A 25177-nucleotide genomic window follows, 5' to 3' on the forward strand; every position below is an offset into this window, starting at 1 on the left:
TGCCATGCTGGACCAGAAGCAGCCATTCGCATCTGACGACCCAAGAGCTATTAGTTGGCACAAAGCTATTGCAGAGTTCATGGCAGTAGATATGAAACCATTTTCCATTGTTGAAGACATTGGATTTTGATGTCTGATGGCCAAGGCAGAACCGTGCTATAAAATTCAAAGTCAGAAATACTTTTCCACATCTTTAATACCTGACATGCATAAGGCGATACAAAGCAAGGTGCGTGATTTAGTTTCTGCCCAATCTGACCTTAGTTTGACTTCTGATACGTGGTCAGACCCATCCATCAGCATAGCCTTGTTGAGTCTTACGGCACACTGACTGATGGAAGACTTTCTGGGGAAACAGGTGATTTTAGCAGCAACGCCTCTTGATGAATCACACACAGGAGAATATTTGGCGAGCAAAGTGGACAAATTATGACAGGAATACAACATTCCAAAAACTCATATCCATGTTCTTCTGCATGATGGAGGTGCAAACATGGTTAAAGCAATGTGTCTGGCTGAAAACAACAGCATCAGCTGTTTTGCACACACCATGCAGCTCGCTGTCAGTGATGGCATTCTGTCGCAACGAGTTGTCAAAGATGTTTTGGCAATCTCACGATCTAAAGTCAGCAAGTTCTGGCACAACAGCAGCTCGATGAGCAGCAAGAAAAAACTGGATGTCCGGACATGCAGGAATTCTACATACAATATGAACAAAACCAAGTCTTGGGGGCTTATGCTACTCTCTATGACCTGCCTAGCCTAACAGCCCAACAGTGGGTCTTGATTAACAATATTGTGGACATGTTAGGTCCATTTGCAGACATTACCAAGGAAGTAAGTGATAGCCAAACAACAGTATCCATCATTCTTCCTATGCTGAAAATGCTCCAAATGTTGCTGGCTCAAGGGCATAAGCTAGTCAAGGTATTCAGACACTGCGCCATGGTATGTTGACGTCACTGAACACAAGTTTTGCTGACATTGCCAGCGATAAGAAGCTTGTCTTGGCCACCACCTTGGATCAGTGATTCAAACATTGCCTAATCAGCGAAGAATAACTTGTGACCAGATTCAAAGAATGGCTTAGAACAGAATGCATCATAGTTGCATCAGCTAACAAGCACGAGGAACCCCCATCCAAAAAAAGAAAAACTGAAACTGAAACAAATGCCACTGGGCCATCAACGTTGCATATCTGGGAATTTTTACTGTGGCCTGTGACGAACCTGTCTGTACCATCAACGAAACAACCCATGTGGATGATGCTGTTGATGCGATGCTTGAATTGTATCTGGCCAGCCCTCTGTTGCCACGAGAAGAAGACATATACGGCTGGTGGAATGCTCACAGGTTTCAGTTCCCCATCTTGGCCACATTAAGTAGACTATTTGTCTGCACCAAATTCAAGCGTTTAGTGGCGCAGGGCAGATGTTTTGGATTGTCCTGGATCATTACTGGCGAGAAGGGAGAAATGTTGCTGTTGTTTAAATACAACCTACCTCAACTAGGTTTTCAGTATTAGCTGCAGCCAGTGGACAGTGACGTCTAGCTTTAGTCTTAAAGCATGCGTATTATTAATTTTAATTGTTATTGGGCTATCATTATTAACATGTTTTAGTCATTGATTGAAATCTAGTAATGGTGACCTGCATCACTGAATGTAAGTTAAAAGACTAGCTTAATACATTTTCATTCATTTATATCTTGAATTGGCAAACCATAAGTTTTATCATGTTTATTGTAAAGTTTTTCGTGTTTTACGTTTGCGTCATCGTTGCTTTCTGTAAATAGCAATGTACTTCTTATCCGGTTTCTATTTGTTTTTGTATAGAAGTTCAAATTCACTTGCCGCATAAACAACCTTGTTATAAGTCACACATCAAAATACCTGCTTGCGTTACACTAATAGGTTTACGTTTCTGAACCAGTCATTGTTATAAAACAAATAATAATGAAATAATCGGTCTCATAATCGGTATTTGCAATTTTAATAATTGGCTATATGCGGTATCAGCATAATTGGTAAAAAGTGACATCAGTACAGCTTTATATTTTATTCATGAAATAAAACTGAACACAGGATAATTGTTATTGACATATTTCTATAATAATCCTGGGCAAAAGTACAATCAAATTAATTGCATTATGTATCAAAAACAACAGTACAATGTCCTAATAACATTGAAGATAGCAATAGTACATACAATCAGCTTATTTGCATTATGTATCAAAACCTATAATACAATGTCCAAATAACACTGAAGATGGTAATAGTACATACAATCAGCATATTTGCATTATGTATCAAAATCAATAGTTGAATGTGCTTGTAAACGGTGTCACAAATCAAATATTTAGAAGCATTCAAGATGAAATGAGTGCATTATTCTTTTATTTAAGATTCAGAATTAAACACATAGTTCATATTTATATTATAAATAATAATCAGTATCAATAATTGTTCATACACAGATCTGGTTTATGACTATACCCTTGTTATTCACATGGGAACAAAAGATGTTTGAGTTTGGGTGTCCAAAATGTCCTATAGAAGGATTTGGTATCACAAAGCCTAAATTCTTTAGAATAAATACATACATCCATCTTAATCCTTCAAACTTAATCCATTGTGCATGCTGATTACCAATGCACACAGATCAAGTCCAAACTGACCAAAATTTTGCACAAATTTCCAAAAGAAATGAGTCTAAGTCACAGTGATTTACTAATTACTTTAGTGTTAGTTATATAACATAAAACAACATGTACCATATTTACTCACTCTGAAGTCAAGCAAAAGTGCAAACAACAAAGATCCTGATAGCATAATGCACCTGCAGATCAGGGTCTGTATTGTTTGTTCTACTGATTACTCATAACAAAATGCACTGACCCTTATCTGCCAGTTCATTATGTGATGGCAGATCTGGGTCTGTGGAGTTTGCAATTGGTCTCAACTTAGAGCAAGTATATATGATATAAGTTTTGTGAAAGTGAAACAATTCTTAAAATCACACAGTCAAACATATAATGATTATTGGACATCACACACTTTTGACAGTTTCAGGTGAGGCAAAGCACATAATTCTTTTAATTTGATAACATAAAATTTGTTTCTACTAATCAAATAATTCAGGTCTAAAGACTGAATAAACACAATAATATTCATTACTGGGATAGAGTGAAACTTGAATTGGCTGATCTCTATCTCAGGACACATACACATGCAAAAGCAAGTGACTTGTCATCTGAAGGTACAGTGTGCTGAGCAGAACAGCTGTGTGAACACAATGTTATCACTGTTTTGGCAGGTATTGTGGCACAAAGCAAGTAATTAACATGGATCTGGGTGAGTTGATACACATCAATGATAACCATCTTTTTTGAAAACAATGCCTTTGTCCAACGGACATTTCCTTATAAACAGCCCAACACTGAAATTTACTAGTCCTGGGTAAAGAACCGTCATTCTGTAAGAAGTGATTGTCTCAAGAAAACACATGCATGAGATAGGGAGTGATTACTGTCTACGATATGATGGCAATATTGTGTAGATACAGGTGTAGGATGCACACTATCCCTTGACTGACTGTCATGCTGGAAAATCATTGGTACAACAATGAACGGGTAAAAGATGTAGTGTGCATACAAATGACATCATTTATTTTTAAAAAAACTTACTTGGAAAAAACATAAAATCTTTTAATTAATTCCTTGTTATTTTAGAAAAATTCTACATCTTTTTCAAAAAGTCAAAAAGGGTGAAAATTTTATAATCATTTACTTTAGATATATAGCATCTATTAAGGTAATCTACAAGTGAAAGTTAAATGAAAGCAAACATCATAGTTGATATCAAGATAGCTTTTGCATGAAGACTGCAATAAATTATCTTGGGATGGACAAATGTGTGGTCATTATTCCCAAGCCATAACACATAAGGGACATAACTCTTGCAATAATCATCCAAGTCACCATTGAAGACAGACAACATAATCTGATGGTTTAAATACACAATATATATTAAAACAAATTTTTAAAAATTGAGTGACAAAATACATATACAAGGTTTCATAATCTTTTTTTTACTGGTCTATGTAAAAAAAGGGGAGCTAATTCAAAGTTTACCAAATATCAAAACAATCTGTCAAACTGAGAGTCAAACTAATTGCAAACAAAATATGTGTTCTACTTATCATTACTGCTGCCAAAAAGGCAGAAAACTCATTAGCACCTCACTGTGGTCTGCTAAGAGCATCTTGTGACATTCATTAAAAACAGAGATAAGTTGCCCAGACAAAGGCTATTATTGCTCAAAGTAAAAAATGGACAAAACTCTTTCAAAATCATGCAAGCCTCACTGTGGAATGGCATGTGCAGCTTCATTTCTTAGTGAAAAAAGACTACTAATAACAAAACAAAACACAGAACAAAAGAATCTGTAAAAATCTGAGAGATGAGTTGCACAAATAAGACTTGCTGCATGAACAGATTGACCAATGGATGGCAAAAGATTATTGATATGTACTCTTGCCTTTACAGTGGGAGATATAAAATTCCAAGGAACATTGTTCTGCCTTATTCTGTCTCCTGTTTTGTTTTAATTTTCAGAATCATTATGCCATCTAGTGTTGAGAGTATGCTATCTGATTTTAAAGGAAAAAGTCACATGATCACTAGTGCAAGAACAAGGTTCAATCTGCCATTTCTGTAAAGCGGGGAGCTCATTGTTGAGCTCCAGCATTTTCAAGTTCTATCCACTCTCATTGCAACCTGGAAAATTATGTGAGTACTTATTAATGTGATAACAGTAGATTCTTTAGACATGATTACTAATACAGTTTGCAGTTTTATCAGTGAATTTCTTGTGGCATGCATGAGGACACATTCTGGAGAAAACCATTCAAATGTGAAGTTTGCCCTTCAAATGTTAATTTCTGTATTCTGTAATTCAGATAGCAATAACAGAAGCCCTTAGTAGTTTCATCTGATGGCTAACTGAAGTATGTTTAAAGATATTCAATGATGATGTAAGACTATAGTAAATCAGTATACATGAGTCATTGCGACTATATAGCACCACCCACAGATTTGTACATTTTACGGTCTAGTTTAAGGGAAGGGTATACACACTACATATTATCATATGTGTAAATCTGCATGCCCCCAGTATTCAAAGGTATAATGAATATCGTATCTCCTTTGTGTTTTCTTTCAGTTTTACACTGCTACCAATTACACAAGAGACTGTTCAGTTTACAAGGAGATAAATTCTACTAGATTCATGTCATCATTTATGTCTTCATATGTTTCAATGAAACTATTTAGTCATGCAGCATTATGTGTAATGAGAACAGAATAAATATTAATTATGTAAATGCTTTTAATCTTTTGTGCACATAATTTTTCCTACCCTTTATTCTTCTAAGCTGTAAAGTACCTCTCTTGCTTAGATCCTCCATGTCTGCAATCAGGGCTACCTCAAACTTGCGAACTTCACATTCTAGTTCTGCTTCGGATGAACCAATTAAAGTACTGCACACCTTTAAAAGCCATTTCATGGAATGGGATATGGTCTCACCAGTTTTATCAAAATTTAGAAGAAATCTTTCATGTGCTACAGTGAGAAGACCAATCAACTCCTCATAACGTCTATTATCAATAATCTGACCATTTGAAGGCATTTTCGATTTTATCAACTGACATACAGATTCTCTAATAGAATGGTTATGTGACCTTTTTCTCTTACTTAATCTCAACTTTTTGCTGCTTACAAATCCTTGAGATGAGAACAAGTCTGCTGAGCCATAACCCTTCTCAATTTCCTCAGCATCTTGATCCGACTCAATATCTTCCTCTGAGCTATCTGCATGACAGCTATTTATTGTGACCTTTGTCAATCCCAAGTTACCAAGGTTATCCAGAAAAGTGTCTGGGTTTGTAATATATTTCAGTGTACTGGTTTGAAAAAATTTGGACTTATCTGTCATGGATGATGGAAGAAGTGGTTCTTGACTCAAATCTGAACCTAAACCAGATATGTCTCCCTCTCCTAGAAGAAATCGAACTGGATCTTCATCAATCAGAGTAGATATTAAAAGAGGATCACAGGATTCATGTACATTTAGCAACTTCTTCCTTTCTTCAGACTGGTGTGCTAATCTTTTATCTCCAGATTGACTACTCTGTGACTCCCTAAAGAATGATAATTCTGGATCATAATAATCACCACTGTTCTCCGTCTGCTTCTCTATTACATCAGTTTCTTTTCTGAACAGATACTTAAGTTGTTTATCGATTGCCCATTTCTCTGAAAGCTGGGTGAATGGTTTCTGAAGCAAATCCCTTGTATCTTCTCTGGCCTTTCCTATAAAAAGAAAGTATTGGTATTATTTGAAGTTAATATTATGTTAATAAACAAGGTCAACTATATATGTAGCTTCTATCTATAATATGACTGGGCATGAAAATGGGTCATACATAAAAACTTGTGATTGGGGCAAAATCTCTTTACAACCTCTATAGAATATGATTAGCAGTATAAATAGAATCTTACACAAGTACTCATCAAAAATTAAAGTTATGAAACAAGTCTGATAATTTGTATCTTCTGCGAGCCTTAGTGAGCAAAATATTGAAATTACATGATAAATTTCATAAAGTTCAATTGAAATGGACACAAATGTATGTGTGTGTGTGTGTGATTTGGATTTTTAATGTAGCTTTAACTATTTTCCAGTCATATCGCTATGATGTCTGCAGTGTGACAGTTTATAGTGACATCTAGCACTGGGGCATCATGCCACAGACATGTACCATGATGTCCCACCCAGTCACATTATCCTGACACTAGGCTGACCAGTCCTAACACTAACCTCTTAATGCTGAGCGCCAAGCAAGGCAGATGTTAGTACCATTTTTGTAAGTCTTTGGTATGACTTGGCCGGGGATCAAACCCACGACCTCCCGCATCTGACACAAATGTAAGATTTATTGAATGATAACAAAATACTAATTTTATTTCACCAAACCAAAGAATAGTATCATGAAATTGCTTTGAAATATATTTGGAAGGTGCTCTGGATAGAGCAAAGGCAGTTAATAGCTTTTGCCAGAAAAGTTTAATCTCATCAAACACATTCTGAAGCAATGAATTCTTGGGAATAAATCTCCCAAGATTTTTGTTCTCATTAGTGGTACTGATGGCTTATGGTCAGTTTCAAGTTTGAATTGTGACCCAATCATATAATTAAATAGCTTTTGAAGCATTCACATGCCCCAGTGATTGCCAAAGCCTCTTTTTTTATCTGAGTGCAGCATTGCTCAGTTTCTGACATATCTCACAATGTGAACGTTACCGATCTCAGAGTGCTACTGTGTTTCTGCCACAGCACAGCACCAAGTCCAAATGAAGATGAATCTGTAGATACAACTGTTTTTCTATCTGGATCATAATGTACCAAAGATATCATTTCTTGCTTGATATCTGTAAATGCTTGTTCTTGACGTAGACCCCAAGTCCAAAATTTTTTACTTTCCAAAAGCTCATGTAAACGTTTTGATTTTTCTGCCAAATTTGGACTAAATCTGCCAGGCTGATTTGCCATACTGAGAAACTGGCATTTATCTGTTACACATTTCAGAGTTTCCAATGCGTTATAGCTTTGACATTTTTTCAGGATCAGGTCGGTAACCATTTTTATCAACAACATGCCAAGAAACCTAAACGATGACCTTGAAAATTCACACTTTTCAGTTTTCAAAGTGACACCAGCAGTTTCAATTGATTACATGACTCTTTCTAGTCTTTCTTCATGAATACCATCCATAAGAAAGAGTGTTCTGCAATGTTGCTCTAGAGTTTCCAACATCCTTTTCTGAAAAAATTCAGGTGCAGAACTGATTCTGAATGGAAGGTGTTAAAATAAAACCTAGCAAATAGAGTAAAGAAAGTTGCAAGGTGGCGTGAATCTTTCAAAAGGTTTATTTGCCAAAAGCCTGAGTTTGCATCAAGTTTGGTGAAATATTTTGCACCTGCTAGCTTTGCAAGGGACTCATCAACTGGTGTGCAGATGCAGGAAAATTTGACTTTTGCTGCTTATTGGACCCACAATTTTCCATAACCCTTTTCTTACCCGATATCTCAAACTTATCCTACTTCTTTCAAATTTTCATCTGTGTGCAGTTCTGACTAGTCTGCTTTAGATCTAAGGGCAAACTCCAGTTCTGAAAGTGGCAGTTTTGATCCAAAAGAAATCCGGTCTAAAAATGTATGTTTTTCCTTTGTATCTTTTAATGTGAATAGAAAGTCTTCTTTATTTTATATCAATGTAAACTACACCTTTCTCCTTTTCTGAATACCATCAATTTGTTATAGAGGTTGGATGCATGGCAGAAGCAGGGTACAACCTGATGGTGCATAAATGAGACAAGCAGGGATAATGAGTTAAAATTAGTATTTGAAATGGATGGAATTCCTTGAGTATCTCTGACAGATCACTAAATGAAATATTATAAACTCAGTTTATTAAATGCACAGATGTTTGCTGATTGTACCAACTGTAAGGCTTAGGGCACGGTTTCCACGAAACCAACAGTCTTTGGATGTTTCCTCTTCAACCAGTTCTCTACTATTTTTACCTCAGGAGAGAAACTTTCCATAACAGTAGTTATGCCCCATCACCTAAGGTGTTATTTTGTGTACATGTAATGAGGTCCCAATAGTCATCATATTTTCGGTTTTACATTTAATACTATTAGCCAAAAGCTGCACATGTTTCTGTGAGAAGGTGTGAGAAAAAACAGCAGACTCTGGAATAAGATACCATCAGTCCGAAAAGAAAAACCTTTTTCTTCTAACAAAATATTTTTCTTAATAATCTGTATCCCAGGCTAAATTTTTAACTAAGAAACCAAGTTACCTGTCCACAAAGGTGGCAGTTATGGTGATTTCTCCTTCTTACAGGGACCAACACTAAATCATGTGAATGCTTCAGTTACTACTGGAGCAGAGTGTATGCACACTCCGTGTATTATGATCAGGTATATGACACCACGTGTATGTGGATTTGTCACTTAAGGCACCACTTTGGAAAATCCTAAACAACAATGCAATGGTTTGTGAACTTGGTTCCCCTTACTTTCTGAGATAATTCACCACAGGGTTGTTGGACAGGATGAGAATGCCCCTTCCATGTAGTTTCTCTAACAACCCATGAAATGCTTTCAGTATGGCTTTCATCTCGAGCATGTTGACATGCAAAAGATGATCCTGAGTTGGCCACACTCCACTGGCTTCATGGAATGATGGTATGAGAGGTGTACCACAGTCCTCTGTGCTCAAATCTGTATACACCATGACCAACAGATGTTGCACCTGCAACGGAACACTCAGTGTCAGCCAACTGAGGCTGTCCCATCTTCTGCATCTTTGCTAGCCAAGGTTCTGATAACCCTATCTACACCTTGGTATATTGAACAGATATTTCTGTGCTTGGGGTCTGTGAATTTCATTGAATGCGGCAGCAAGCCACCGCATCCAGTCAAAATGAAGTTGTTCAAATCTTAACACTGTTTCTACGTGATGGAGACAAGGGGAGCATGCAACTTGAACAGACTAATAAATAAGCCATTTTCAAGTGCCGGTCCGTGTTTGCACAAACACTTTTCACTCAAATACACCTGTAATGGCATCACTCTTCTACGTAGTCATACTTTTGATGTTAAATTTACAAAGTTTCCTTTTAAGGACAATTGCCACCACCATTTTCAGCCAATGTACAATGCACCATACTATTGGTTAATTGGCATTATATTTTAAGGGAGGCAACACATGAAATCCAATAGATGCCACTAGGACAAAGCACCAATATAGCTATTCAATCTGCCAAGTTGTAGATAGGGTTATCGGAACCTTGATTAGCGAAGATGCATCTTCTGTGTTGGAACATCAAATATGTAGAAACTATTATATGTTGATCCAAGGGGCAAAGTCTAAGCTACCACTGGGACAACAAAATGATTTGTGATAGTCTCATAAAAAGTACAACTAGAATGATGCCACATTGACCAAACCTTGCAGGTGTTGAAATTCTTGGGCTGAGAGACTGTCCCATATAATAATTGGAGCCACCACAGAACTAATTTTTTATGCCCATTCCTGAAGGTGACTTACTCTGTTTACCTATGTTTTGAACTCCATAACTAAATGGATAAAATACTTTACCTATGTTTTGAACTCCATAACTTAATGGATAAAATACAGAGTTGGTTTGAGCTTGGATTTTTCCTTGTTGACAAGAAATTCAAGTCTGAGAAGGAGAGTAACAAGGGTTATCATGTTTTGCTTCAAGATATAACTCCCATGGTGTTTTTAAAAATGTTGTCCAGGTAGTCAGATTGCACAGCTGTGGTGGTGGTCTTGAAATGGGCCATGATCCTATCATAAAACATGTGAAGACTCAGGGAATAATGCTGAGTCTGAAAGGGAGTGCCCTGAATTGGTAAACTGTCTACCTGAAAGCAACTGCAAGAGCTTCCTGGAAGTTTGTGAATCAATATATATAAGTACACATCTTGCAGTTCTGTATTGATTTGGAAGTCTCCTGCTTGAATGGCATTTTAAACCCATCTTGGAGTTTCCATTTTAAACCACGGGGACTGAATGAAATGTGAAGGTAATTAGGTCTATGACTGGTCAAAAAGTGTCATTAGCCTTGGAACCAGGATCAATCTCCAATAAAGACCCCATGATTTTAATGCAAAACATCTGCCATGAACTAACTCTGGGGAGGTTTTTAGTTGAAGGGACCTTGGAACAAGGAAAGGGGTGCACTTAATTTGATACTGAGGCCCTCTGTCAACTTATTATCATGCTTTCCATTTGACAGTGAATAATAGGAGCCCTCCCTCCACACAGATATCTGACAAGGAAGGCATGAAAATAGAGCCATTTCTTTTAAGAGGGAGGCTGTCATGGAGAGAAAATAGGGCAAAAACTATCATCTTATCACCGCATCTTTTCCACTTTTGTTCTTGAAAACTGGGTCTTCTATGGATATAGGATCAGTAGGACTGCTCGCATGCCTGCTACGTCCTTGGAGCCATTCTTTTCCTCCTTTTGTTGCTTACCTGACAAACCCTCATCAGTGCCTGAGCCAATGTGTTCTGTGTCATTAAGCACCTTCCAGTCAACGAAAGCTGAGTTGGGATTTAAAAAGCCTCCTACTAAAATCTGATGGCTGGGAAAAGATGAGTATCTTGACACCTGTCAGCAACTCACCCAGACTGTGGTAGGAGTTTGAATGCTGGTTGGTTCTTCCTAATTACAGGGTTCCAGCCACAAATTTAACAAAAGATTCCAGACCTTTTCCAAACCAGAAAGATAAAAATTGCCAGACCTTCTTTCAAATCCATATATTAGAACTTCTCCCCAATGCACAGGAGCAGTCACATAACTGATTTCCAGCTAAAATGGTTGTAAAAATGGAAATTTAGGACGTTTTCATGATTTTCTAGTCATATTTCAATTTTTCCATATATTTTTAAGACCTGGAAATGCAATTTTCAAATTTTAGACCTGCTCCAGATTTCCAAACCTGCATGGGAACCTTGTGATTACTAAATCAACTGATGTCAGACCTTGAGACTAGGGTGTTGAAGGAAAAGGAAGAGGACAAAACTCTTTGGTAACAAGAAATGACTTCCTCAATTGACGCTCAAAAGGTAGAGGTCTTCTTTTGTTTTAGTGAGATCAAGCAAAGGTGATGGAGCTCCAATGCAATCTGAGAGACGAAGCTGGCGTAGATTGTCGTAAGGGGCTGACCACAATGCTCAGAGAACATCCTGACTTGGACAGTTACTTTCAAACAATCACTAAAGAATTACCCTCTTTGAGTGGCAAAGGCTTCAGAGAACAGTGAATCCATAGCCCATGTGTACTGAAGCATTGAGCTGGGCACCGGGTAAATTAAGTGACCTATGGCACTACACTTGGGATGCTGATCCATGAAAGTACCTGTGTGGTTTGGGGTAGGCATAAATGGTAACATCATCTGTAGTGATGACCTGTTGCTATGTGAGACATATGTCAGAATCCAGTCATGTGTTATTTTTCTAGCATGATGTTGCTCAGCTTTTTGTGTTAGGATGGGATAGGGATATTTGATCCAGAAAACTGGTCCATCTGATGTGGGATATAATTTCTGAGTAGGCTTGCTTTGATCTCGATCTTGCTCAAATGATGCTAAGAAAGGTTGGCCATAGAATCCATGTGGTATCAGGTTTATTGGTTCTGCTGAGAAAGATTGGCCACTGAATCCATGCAGTATCAGGTTTATTGGTTCTGTTGAGAAAGGTTGACCATCAAATCCATGTGGTATCAGGTTTATTAGTTCTGCTGAGAATGGTTGGCCATCGAATCCATGTGGTATCAGGTTTATTGGTTCTGCTGAGAAAGGCTGGCCATTCAATCCATGCAGTATCAGGTTTATTGGTTCTGTTGATAAAGGCTGGCCACTGAATCCATGTGGTATCAGGTTTATTGGTTCTGTTGAGAAAGGTTGACCATCAAATCCATGTGGTATCAGGTTTATTGGTTTTGCTAAGAAAGGTTGGCCATTGAATCCATGCAGTATCAGGTTTACTGGTTCTGCTAATAAAGGATGGCCACTGAATCCATGCGGTATCAGGTTTATTGGTTCTGCTGAGAAAGGTTGGCCATCAAATACATGTGGTATCAGGTTTACTGGTTCTGCTGAGAAAGGTTGGCCATCAAATACATGTGGTATCAGGTTTATTGGTTCTGCTGAGAAAGGTTGGCCATCAAATCCATGCGATATCAAGTTTATTAGTTCTGATGATAAAGGTTGGCCTTTGAATCCATGCGGCATCAGGTTTATTGTTTCTGCTGAGAAAGGTTGACCATCAAATCCATGTGGTATCAGGTTTATTGGTTCTGCTGAGAAAGGTTGGCCATCAGATCCATGTGGTATCAAGTTTATTGGTTCTGATGATAAAGGTTGGCCACTGAATCCATGCGGCATCAGGTTTACTGGTTCTGCTGAGAAAGGTTGACCATCAAATCAATGTGGTATCAGGTTTATTGGTTCTGCTGAGAAAGGTTGGCCATCGAATCCATGTGGTATCAGGTTTATTGGTTCTGCTAATAAAGGATGGCCATCGAATCCATGCGGTATCAGGTTTACTGGTTCTGCTGAGAAAGGGTGACCATCAAATCCATGCGGTGCCAGGTTTATTCGTTCTGCTAATAAAGGTTGGCCACTGAATCCATGCGGTATCAGGTTTATTGGTTCTGCTAATAAAGGTTGGCCACTAAATCCATGCGGTATCAGGTTTATTGGTTCTGCTAATAAAGGTTGGCCACTGAATCCATGCGGTATCAGGTTTATTGGTTCTGCTGAGAAAGGTTGACCATCAAATCCATGTGGTATCAGGTTTATTGAATCTGCTGAAAAGGTTGGAAATTGAATACATGCGGTATCAGGTTTACTGGTTCTGCTAATAAAGTTTGGCCATCGAATCCATGCGATATCAGGTTTACTGGTTCTGCTGAAAAGGTTGGAAATTGAATACATGTGGTATCAGGTTTATTGGCTCTGCTAATAAAGGTTGGCCATCGAATCCATGCGGTATCAGGTTTATTGGTTCTGCTAATAAAGGTTGGCCATTGAATCCATGCAGTATCAGGTTTACTGGCTCTGCTAATAAAGGCTGGCCATTGAATCCATGCAGTATCACGTTTATTGGCTCTGCTAATAAAGGTTGGCCATCGAATCCATGTGGTATCAGGTTTATTGGCTCTGCTAATAAAGGTTGGCCATCGAATCCATGCAGTATCAGGTTTATTGGCTCTGCTAATAAAGGTTGGCCATCGAATCCATGTGGTATCAAGTATATTAGTTCTGCTGATAAAGGTTGGCCAGTGAATCCATGTGGTATCAGGTTTATTGGTTCTGCTGATAAAGGCTGGCCATTGAATCCATGTGGTATCAGGTTTATTGGTTCTGCTGATAAAGGCTGGCCATTGAATCCATGTGGTATCAAGTTTATTGGTTCTGCTGAGAAAGGTTGGCCATCGAATCCATGCAGTATCAGGTTTACTGGTTCTGCTAATAAAGGATGGCCACTGAATCCATGCGGCATCAGGTTTATTGGTTCTGCTGAGAAAGGTTGACCATCAAATCAATGTGGTATCAGGTTTATTGGTTCTGCTGAGAAAGGTTGGCCATCAAATCCATGCGGTATCAAGTTTATTAGTTCTGATGATAAAGGTTGGCCTTTGAATCCATGCGGCATCAGGTTTATTGGTTCTGCTGAGAAAGGTTGACCATCAAATCAATGTGGTATCAGGTTTATTGGTTCTGCTGATAAAGGTTGGCCGCTGAATCCATGCAGTATCAGGTTTATTGGTTCTGCTAATAAAGGTTGGCCACTAAATCCATGCGGTATCAGGTTTATTGGTTCTGCTAATAAAGGTTGGCCACTGATTCCATGCGGTATCAGGTTTATTGGTTCTGCTGAGAAAGGGTGACCATCAAATCCATGCAGTATCAGGTTTATTAGTTCTGATGATAAAGGTTGGCCACTGAATCCATGCAGCATCAGGTTTATTGGTTCTGCTGAGAAAGGCTGACTATCAAATCCATGTGGTATCAGGTTTATTGAATCTGCTGAAAAGGTTGGAAATCAAATACATGCGGTATCAGGTTTATTGGTTCTGCTAATAAAAGTAGGCCATCGAATCCATGCGATATCAGGTTTATTGGCTCTGCTAATAAAGGTTAGCCATCGAATCCATGTGGTATCAAGTATATTAGTTCTGCTGATAAAGGTTGGCCATTGAATCCATGCAGCTTCAGGTTTATTGGTTCTGCTGAGAAAGGTTGGCCATCGAATCCATGCGGTATCAGGTTTATTGGCTCTGCTAATAAAGATTGGCCATCGAATCCATGCGGTATCAGGTTTATTGGTTCTGCGAATAAAGATTGGCCATCGAATCCATGCAGTATCAGGTTTACTGGTTCTGCTGAAAAGGTTGGCCATCGAATCCATGCAGTATCAGGTTTATTGGCTCTGCTAATAAAGGTTAGCCATCGAATCCATGCGGTATCAGGTTTATTGGCTCTGCTAATAAAGGTTGGCCATCGAATCCATGCGGTATCAGGTTTATTGGTTCTGCTAATAAAGGTTGGCCATCGAATCCATGCAGTATCAGGTTTATTGGCTCTGCTAATAAAGGTTGGCCATCGAATCAATGTGGTATCAAGTATATTAGTTCTGCTGATAAAGGATGGCCACTGAATCCATGCAGTACCAGGTTTATTGGTTCTGCTGAGAAAGGTTGGCCATCGAATCCATGTGGTATCAGGTTTACTGGTTCTGCTGATAAAGGTTTGCTACTGAATCCATGTGGTATCAGGTTTATTGGTTCTGCTGAGAAAGGGTGACCATCAAATCCATGTGGTATCAGGTTTATTGGTTCTGCTGAGAAAGGTTAGCCATTGAATCTGTGTGGTATCAGGTTTATTGGTTCTGCTGAGAAAGGTTGGCCATTGAATCCATGTGGTATCAGGTTTATTGGTTCTTCTGAGAAAGGTTGGCCATCGAATCCATGTGGTATCAGGTTTACTGGTTCTGCTGAGAAAGGTTGGCCATCGAATCCATGTGGTATCAGGTTTATTGGTTCTGCTGAGAAAGGTTAGCCATTTAATCTGTGTGGTATCAGGTTTATTGGTTCTTCTGAGAAAGGTTGGCCATCGAATCCATGTGGTATCAGGTTTATTGGTTCTGCTGAGAAAAGTTTGTCAAGATGAGGTGTTGAGTGATAGCTGTTGCTGTCACTGACTGAAAGAATATCGATCACTTCATGACTTTTGAATTCATACTCTTTGAAAAGCGAATCATTCACCGCAGTGACATCAGCATGTATACTAACTGATTCTTCAACCCTCAAGGTGTGCATCTGCACCTTCTCCTGTACTTCCAGTACTACAGCCCATTGATATTTGGTCCAAGCATCACATTTCTGACAACATGAGCAAGCTAAACATAAAAATTCACCTGTAACAAGGGCCCACAAGGCAGCCTATACAGAAAAATACTGATGCATTGCTATTAACACATAAAATCGATACTATAACAATAACTTTGATAAAAACTTAGCTGAAGGACCAATTGACTGCCTATGCAGAAATAAATCACTGAAGTGTTGCTTATGATAACAACAAAGTGGATGCTATGATTGGATTATATACTTGTATGTATCCAATCTGAGCAGAAATTATACAGCAATTTGAGATTTCAACAGCACACACAATACCTGCACATAAAATAAAGCTACACCAATGTGAGGGGACAAGCTAGCAACCCAATCAAGTTCATACGAAGACTGCCTACTTGTGTGAACAACAATGTTATAATTCTACAAAATACAGAAAATTTAGCCTTCAAAAGAAAACAACAAGGAAAAGTTGGAAAAGTACAGATGGGTTATACTTCCCTTTCAAGAGACATTGCTCAACTTGCTTTAGGAAGAATACTTCGACAATTCTTGTAGGTTTGCATTGTGAGATCTCTTGTCAGGAGACAGCACGCTACTCAGCACAACTGAATTATTCAGGGGAGATGAATCTATCTAACTACCACCTATATGGGTGGGTAACTTTTCACTTCTTAACTAATAAGTTTAGCCTGGGAGGGCTGGATTTACAAAGTATTTATTCTCGTAAAGTATTATGATAAGGTAAAGAATCTGAAATAGAAAATGACAAAAACGACTGTCAGTAGAGGCAGATGCAAGAAAAAGTGATTTCCCAAAATTTTCAGTGAAAGACATCATTAAAATAAAGTATACAAAAAAAATCCAGTGCATAAAAATTATCGCTTGAAATTTTTTTTGATGTCTAACTAGTATAGTGTCCCAATATTCATGGTAAATATGATAACCTAGTCTTAGATGCATCAAGTTTCCTCTCAACTCAGAATAAATTTGATATCTAGTCACTATAAACTACTGGTATCAACAGAGATGACCAGTATGCACAAGTACCAAACTGTCTGACTTACTTAATTTGTATGAGAAATGGACTTCAACTTTTGGGTCTCCCTGTTTCATGTAGTAGTACTGCTGCAGAATGCCATCCACAGTGTGTAACTCAGACAAATCTCTGAAGTCAAAACAATACGCATCACTACAGTGTCACTGAATTAATTTGATCTGTTTCTTTAACCTGACATGTAAAAGTTAAAACATCATTAACATTCTTAATACCTACAAGACTGTTCCAAAATGAATTGGAACTTTTGCAAAAAAAATATTTTTTTAAAACTTATTTTCTGTAGCCTTACCTTTAAGACAGTATATTCAACAAATGTTGTTCTTTGACCAATCAAAGTACAGGTTACATTGGCAGATAAGTAAAACTATAGTGGTAAAACAGGAACAAAGTGTCTGCTGTCTCACATTTACTTTTTTTTTAAAAAATATTCTTAAAAAATAGGCTTGGTGGAAATCTTTTTTTTCCTTCTCAATATTTTATATCTGAAAGCACAACAACACAGACTTTTATTTTCAGTCCCCAGAGGTTTTAAATTTAATTACTCAGTTCAGTTTGAAAATCAGAGGAATCATATGTACACATTCAAAAAATAAAAATGTGTTTATGGAAAACAAATAAACTGAAGCCAAGTATGCTGTAGAAACAGAGTTAAATGAAAACTTATTCAGTGTACATGAAGAGTGAGTGACCTACTTTTGGTAGTAAGTGTTACACTCACCCAAATACATTCACATATAAAGTTGACTGAAGCTAACAATACCTCAAAATTTTACAGAGATTCCCCATGAAGACAGTATTTCAGGAGTCATAATTATGGTAAGGTGGCACTGTAATTACAAAAATTAAATCAAAACACCAAGTTTTGTGTGTCCAACCATTCCCAACGCATGCTAGACTCACAACCTGAAGGCTAAAAGTTTGGATCCCACCATCAGATCAGCCCAGGTCAGTTACTGTGGTGTGTCCCTGGATAGGTACTTTACTCCAACTGCCTTGGCATTAAATAAACTTTACATGTTGCTGACATAAAACATCAAACCACTTCAAGCCGACCTACCCCAAGAAACTGACCTAAATAGCAAAAGTGAAGAATGACATTTAGGTCACAGTAACTTCTTGTTGTTAAATAGTGCTGTAATCATGCAAAGTTGCATGACTCTGGGTTTAACAGTGCCTTAGAAATTTACCTTAATGCAAAACTTAACCAAAATCATGTGAGCATGAAATCTACAACAAAGGTACCTACTTTTGATAAATGATGTTGTTTTGACTTAGATCAACATAAAAAAATAAAAATAAACAACTCTGGGTCTAACAGTGCCTGAGAAACTGGCCAATGTTACCTAAAGTTCATGTTTCCGGGACATCATTAAGCTTTGTTTAATAAAACTTAACCAAGTCCCTGAAGGTTAAATTTTAGGTCACAATGACCTACTTTTGGCCAAGATGCATCTACATCCAAAGGTGAATGGCTATGGCTAACAGAGCCTGAAAAATTTAACTAAATGCAAAATGTAACCAAAAACAAAGAAACACTTGATATAGGTCAGTGACATACTTTTGGTTGAATCATACTATACCTGCTAAGATGCATCAACAAAGTTGCATGACCAAAAAATTAAATTTGACCTAAACATCAAAATTTAACCAAGGTGTAATGGTTGAATTGCCAAGGGTAACATTATATGTCCCCTTCACATTTGTGGTAGGAGATAATGAAAAAGGAAATTATTTGGAGATTTTATGTGTGATTTACAATCAATTTATAGACATTTTCAAGGGGAACTCTATTTATGCCCCATATCTATGGAGAGGGTATATAGCTTTACTGATGCTTGTCCTATTCACTGATGTCATGATATCTCATTTCAAATTTCACAAATTTCATTTCCTCTCAACAAGTTTTGAAGTACCTAATCAATAAAAGCAAATTTTGGTATGAGGCTTTACACTATGAATACCTAGCAAGAGTTAATATTTTTACCATTTGTAGGCAAAGTTTATGGGGAAGTTTTATTGCTCCCATTTGACTTTCAACTTGCCCTTTAATTTCATTTTCAACTTGCCCTTTAATTTCATGTTTTTTCAAACAGTCAGTGGACTGAAATCAAATTTGGTAAGAGGCTTTACATTAAGAAAATCTTGATCAAAATTGATTATCACCATTTTCTGGCAAATTTTTAAGGAGTTATGAGCCTGTGTTACCTTGACCTTTTTGGCCTTCAAAATAAATTTCACTTGTTTATTTTTTAAGGACTTTGGGATTAAAATCAAATTTTGTCTGAGACTTTAACTTAATAAGCCCTAGGTTTAGTTTAATTGTCACCATTTTCCAGAAAAATCTTACAGACTTATGGCCCTGTTTGATTTTGCACATGGCTTTTCAATTCCTTTTAGCTCCTTAACTTTTTGTGGTGCTAAAAGATTTAAAATAAATTTACTCTCAGGCTTACATTAAACCCAAGTAAAGTTCAATTTTCACTGTTTTGGGGTTTTATGGCACCTATGTAACTGAAAACTTTAATTTCCACTCCATAACCTATTGAAGCACTTCATGAACCGAAACTAAATTTGGTTTGCAGCTTTATATTAAAATAATTTGCATTATTTTCTCACAAAACAAAATGGAGTCAGTATCATTAGTAATTTCTCATACTCAAAGCATAACTATCTTCATAGATCAAAATTTTCAGCAATATCACACTGCTTTCATCTGTGAGTAATGTTGATCACATGATCATGAATTGTCCAGAGCAAGGAAGCAACCTTTCCAGTTGTACAATGGTGTAATGACCCCTGTTTGACTTTGATCTTTGCCCTTGAATTGCATCATATCAGCAAGGGCATCAGTGACATTTCTAGATTTCGGTTAGACACGTCTTCTACATACAAGTTCTCCATGCATTTCTTTTCCAAACTATTATCATTTATATATGCTAAAGAGATTTATAAAATCTGACAGCATCCAATGTTTGTCCACTGCCATAAAGTCCCAGACTTACATTGTTTGCAATGAATAATTCTGGCAACTACTCAATTTCTGATCCATATGTTTACACCAGTCTTCCCACACAAAGAGTTGGTGCCCTGCAATACAAAAATTAAAGATATTTACCATGCAGAAATTTGGCAAGTAAAATTTCTATAACATTTTTAAGTGTAAAATGTAACACTTAAAAATGTAAATTTTATATATCTATAAAAGAATTACTCAGGGCAAAGGGCACGTAACCTCCTGAAGTTTTCTATTTAAAGGTAAAAAAACAAGACTTGCTGATTACACTGAGTATCAATTAGTCAAAGGCAGAATCTTGTACTGTTACATTTTTCTGTTTTCCTAATATCTGCTAACAAAACCAGCTATTGCTAATTAAAGTTTGTCACACAATGGTTGTTGTTTTGGGTTCAACACTATTTTTCATGGCTACTGGTGGAGGAAGAACTCCCAGAAAATACTGGGAAGAACCACCAACATAAGGGAAGCTACTGGCAAGCTTTCTCAATTACACATACTGGCTGAACCTGACACTCAAACCCATGCAACACAGGTGAGATGGCAGTGATCGGTAAAGGCAAGTGCTTTAGACCACTCAGATACCTGGGGCCATCTTGTGACATACTGGATGAACTGATAAATATACATGTGGGTAGATTTAATAACATTACCAAGCCACACCCACCCAATCCACCTACCCTAACTAAATAGCAGAAAAAGGACTACTTAACAAACTATGACACCCTTGCCAAGAAAAGAACTGCATTAAAAATGTCAGATATAGGTATTACTTTTTCTGCAGCAACAAATATGGCAAAAGCATCATGATTGCCAATGTTAAAGTCTTGTCTTATGCCTTTGTATCCAAGTTTTTGCAAGCCAGGTAATGGATGCAGGTAAGACAAATGACTGTGAAGAATACCAGTTATTCTGTAGTATGATACTAAAGAAACTTACAGTTTTGAAGAACGTTCACCAACTCTGCAGCATAATTGGAAATCATTCTGAAATATAACCATATATTAGAAAGTCATGTTTTTTATTGAAAAAAAATAAAAAAACACAACATTTTGAGTAAAAAATTCAAGTTCATGCTTTATGATAGTATTAGAGTACTAAGTGTAGTACATTAAATGGTTGCCCCATGTTTACAGTCCTCCGTCAAGGCGTTCATGATCAATTCTCAAGATTATTAATTAATGGATATTAATGACCTTGACCCTGGTTTGCAGTCCCAAACAAGACTTAATCTGCAGAAAATCATTATTTTCATTTTATACATACCATGACCTTGACCAATGAGCTTTTTAAATTCCAAAATTGATAGACTTCTTCTTTACTCTAAATGTAAGCCATCCACAAAATTCAGCCAAAGAACACATTTTTTGTTATTTAAAAAATATCAAATTTTCTTTTGAGCAACAATGATCTATTAGCTACACAATCAATTCACCTCTTCTTCGACCACTCTGGTGGCCTAGTGGTTACAGGATCCACCTTGGATGCGGGAGGTTGTGGGCTTGAACCCTGGCTGAGTTATAACAAAGACTTATAAGAACGGTACTAACAGCTGCATTGCTTGGCACTCAGCATTAAGAGGTTAGTGTTAGGACTGGTTGGCCTGGTGTCAGAATAATGTAACTGGGTGAGACATCATGCTACATGTCTGCAGCATGATGTCCCTATGCTAGACATCACTATAAACTGCCACACTACAGACATCGTAGCAATATGACTGCAAAATTGTTAAAACTACGTTAAAATTCCGACACACACACACACACAACTCACCTCTTCCTTGCCTTATGTGCAAGCTCTCTACAGGCTTTGGCTACAGTACATAGTCTTGAATTAGAGCTATTATACCAAAACAATTGTTTTTTTTCTGTGACAATGACCCAAACCATGCTTCTTTCTCACCAAAAGTATAAGTCATCCACAAACTTTGCTGAAGGTGCATGGTTGAGAATAGAAATTACCATGCAGAGACCACTTTAATATTTTGGCCAGATCCTTGGACTTTGACCATTTTTTAAAGCCAAAAATCAATCGATTTCAACCTTACTCTAAGTTCCAGTCATCCACAAAGTTACATCTAATGTGTCATGCATGATGAATCTCACTGTGCAGAAATCATTTTTCAACAATTTTTTTTGAGATTTGACTTTATAACCCCAAATCGATCAGTTTCTTCCTTACCCCAAGTGTAACTCATCCACAAAAGTTTGATCCAGGCCTGTTTTGCAGAACTAATGTTATCCTGCTGAAACCATTTTTCTCCTTTCAGTTGGTGACATTGACCTGTGACTCCAGAATCTAAAGGTTTCTTTCTTATCCAAAGTGCAAACTATTCACAAAGTTTGATTCAAATATTATTGTATAGAAACCATATATTTTACTCAGTCACAGTGATCTTGAATTTTGACCTTATGACTCCAATATCGATAAGCTTCTTTCTTACCCCAAAACATGTCATTTACAGAGTTCAGCAATAGTAGATGGTGGAGAACATGAGATACTGTGAAGAAACAAAATAAGGAACAGACTGATGAATGGACATCATATCATTTTACACTCTACCTCTCAAATCCAATCCTGCTAAAAAATGAAGTCATATTTTCTGTCTTTTATATTCTAGATAAAGGGCAATAATTCTTACCCATTACCTCCCCTTACCACCACTAGGTTTAGCCAGTTTTTAAGCTGAATGAAGTGCCACTGAGGGTTCTCAAGTAGCAGGGTAGATGGGAGGATCTTTAAGTAATGTGATCTGGTAAGTATTCTTGGAGAAAGAAAACTTACCATCAAAATTTGCATTCTCTTTTGAATATATTCTCCAATGACATTAAAATTAGGAGAATACATAATAGGAAGAGGCTCGCTAAGCATCCTATCTATATCACATGTATCTTTCTAGGGAAGAAAGATTGGATTCCCTATGTGAATGGTAACTTGCTCCTACCTAAAGTCTATGGTCACATGAACTGTGACTGCTCTATCAAGTTATGGTAATCATTGTACTGTTCATGGAAAAGTTTGGAGTTTAATTACACAATTGGTCTCATTCAAGCATGCTTTCACATGACTTTGAGAAATCTGTCAAACTAGGGTCAATTAAAATGCTTCAAAGAACTCTATTTCTGACAGAAGGTGCTTCCATAAAACTTTGTAAATATGAAACTACAAAGACATCTTTCCCTATCTGAGATTTTTTTGGACATGCAGTTTATGCATGCAGTAAGATAAAATTAACATGAAAGCTTAAAAGAATATACCTGGACATCACTTTGTAGTATACAGATGCCAAATAAGCCAAAGCAGGTGGTGTATCTCGATCAGTAAATGAATCTGTCAAAGTGTGTACAAAACGTGACATCACCTCATCAACATAATGAAGAAAGAAATCACCTCATCCCATCAGCCAATGAAATAACTTCTACAGTAAGTGAAAGCCTCATTCTGGTCCTACAAATTTTACCAGACTCATTTGGTCGAATCTCAAGGAACCACACAAAAGTTTGGTTGAACTGACAATGGCAGTATCAACTTAAAAAAAGATTTGTAAGAGTGATTCTGACTGGTCAGCTGCATCTAGTGAAATGCACCAGCACTTGGCCCATAACTGGCTTACTGACCCACCATAGTGTGGAGATGGAATTAGATCTGAACCTTAGCTAGAAAAGAAGGTCCCCAAATTGCTGTCTTGCAAAATTTAGTTCCCTACCATCCTTTTTTAAGTTAAACATATAATTTTGCCAACAGAAATAGTTTAGCACAACAGCAGTATGAATTGTACTGCATTTCAGATTCATTATATATTAAACTGTCTAAATTGCTACATATATATATATATATATATATATATATATATATATATATATATATATATATATATATATATATATATATAAAATATATATATATATATATATAAAATTATAAATAGGCTGCAATTGAAATACATTTTTTTTTACAAATCCAGTTGACAAAATTGTATGAAAATTGTGTAATTTATAGTATTTGTTCATACCTCTCTGTTGTATCATCTAGTCCAAGGAGCAACTTGAGGGTGATGATAATATACGACATGGCCATGCCCTCCCAGAATGGCAGCCTATGGTTAAATAATGCTGGCTTATACTGCCAGGTGAAGCTCTGACACTGAACAAGACCCATAACATAGCCATGCATCTCCGCTGAAATAGGGATCAAATACTCATGTTGGATAATTTTATATGTGTAATTATAGAAATATGCACCAATGATTTGGAAATATTTTGTGGTTGTTTTGACATGTGCATTTTGCTGCACAGTTGGCTGCAATGACAAATTAGCCATTTAAAACAGATTTCATATCAAAATACACCTGACTAACCAGGGATTATAGAGATAAAACCAACTGTTTTTTTTAAACCTGGACAAGAAGTAACCCATATTCTAATTCAGACTAATACACTAATTAGTGAGGCCTCAGGTGGCCAAGTGGTCGAAGCTGCTCGCCTTTACAGATCACTGACATTTCACCTCAGTTTATGTGGGTTTGAGTCTTGGGCTCAGTTAATATGGGTATGTGAGAAAGTTTGCCAATAGCTTTCCATGGGTCAGTCGTTCTTACTGGGGTTTTCTGCATTTCTCCTCCACCAAATATACTAGCCACCATGTATAGCCTATCATGTGCTGAAAAACCCATAATAACAACATCTTACCTTTTCCTGAAGATGGAAACAGACTATTATGGCTCTATTACCACACTGGTTTTTAAAAAGGATACCTAATAAATTTATTCCAGCATGATTTACTACCTTGGGAACTTTTCTTGTTGAAGATAAATAACTTTCTTCTTTTAAAAAAAATCTGATTGGTGTCCAACAAATTTTTTAATTACAGTGAAATGATTTTTTCCCCCTCAATTAATTTGACTTCAAAAACAGTGGTCATTAGTTTGCTATAAAATTTAAAGTCAACTGCTGTAGCAATTTTGTTGCTTGTTGGTATGCTTGTTCCTATCTTACACTGAATGTATGATGAAAAGCTAAACATGACATCACATATAAAAATGTTCAGTAACAGACTTGTCAGATTTCTCTACAAGCAATTTTAT

The 25177-nt window shown here is 37.0% G+C and overlaps 1 protein-coding gene across 2 annotated transcripts in view; it reads right to left on the reverse strand.

Annotated features, from left to right (window-relative positions):
* Positions 1 to 2042: 2042 nt before the first annotated feature.
* LOC149795147 (TATA box-binding protein-associated factor RNA polymerase I subunit B-like) overlaps positions 2043 to 25177 on the reverse strand; it is a 72449-nt gene continuing 49314 nt past the window's right edge. For both annotated transcript variants that reach the window (XM_089964869.1, XM_089964868.1), the window contains exons 11-15: positions 24107 to 24272; positions 21034 to 21080; positions 20084 to 20168; positions 17089 to 17189; positions 2043 to 6370 (exon numbers count right to left, since the gene is read on the reverse strand). In XM_089964869.1, coding sequence (XP_089820995.1) covers positions 5373 to 6370; positions 17089 to 17189; positions 20084 to 20168; positions 21034 to 21080; positions 24107 to 24272 — 1397 coding nt within the window. In that variant the 3' untranslated portion in view covers positions 2043 to 5372. The remainder of the gene's footprint in view (positions 6371 to 17088; positions 17190 to 20083; positions 20169 to 21033; positions 21081 to 24106; positions 24273 to 25177) is intronic.

The sequence above is a fragment of the Sinohyriopsis cumingii genome, chromosome 7 (assembly GCF_028554795.1).
Source record: "Sinohyriopsis cumingii isolate HCF-2022 chromosome 7, ASM2855479v2, whole genome shotgun sequence".
In the NCBI taxonomy this organism is placed as follows: Eukaryota; Metazoa; Mollusca; class Bivalvia; order Unionida; family Unionidae; genus Sinohyriopsis; species Sinohyriopsis cumingii.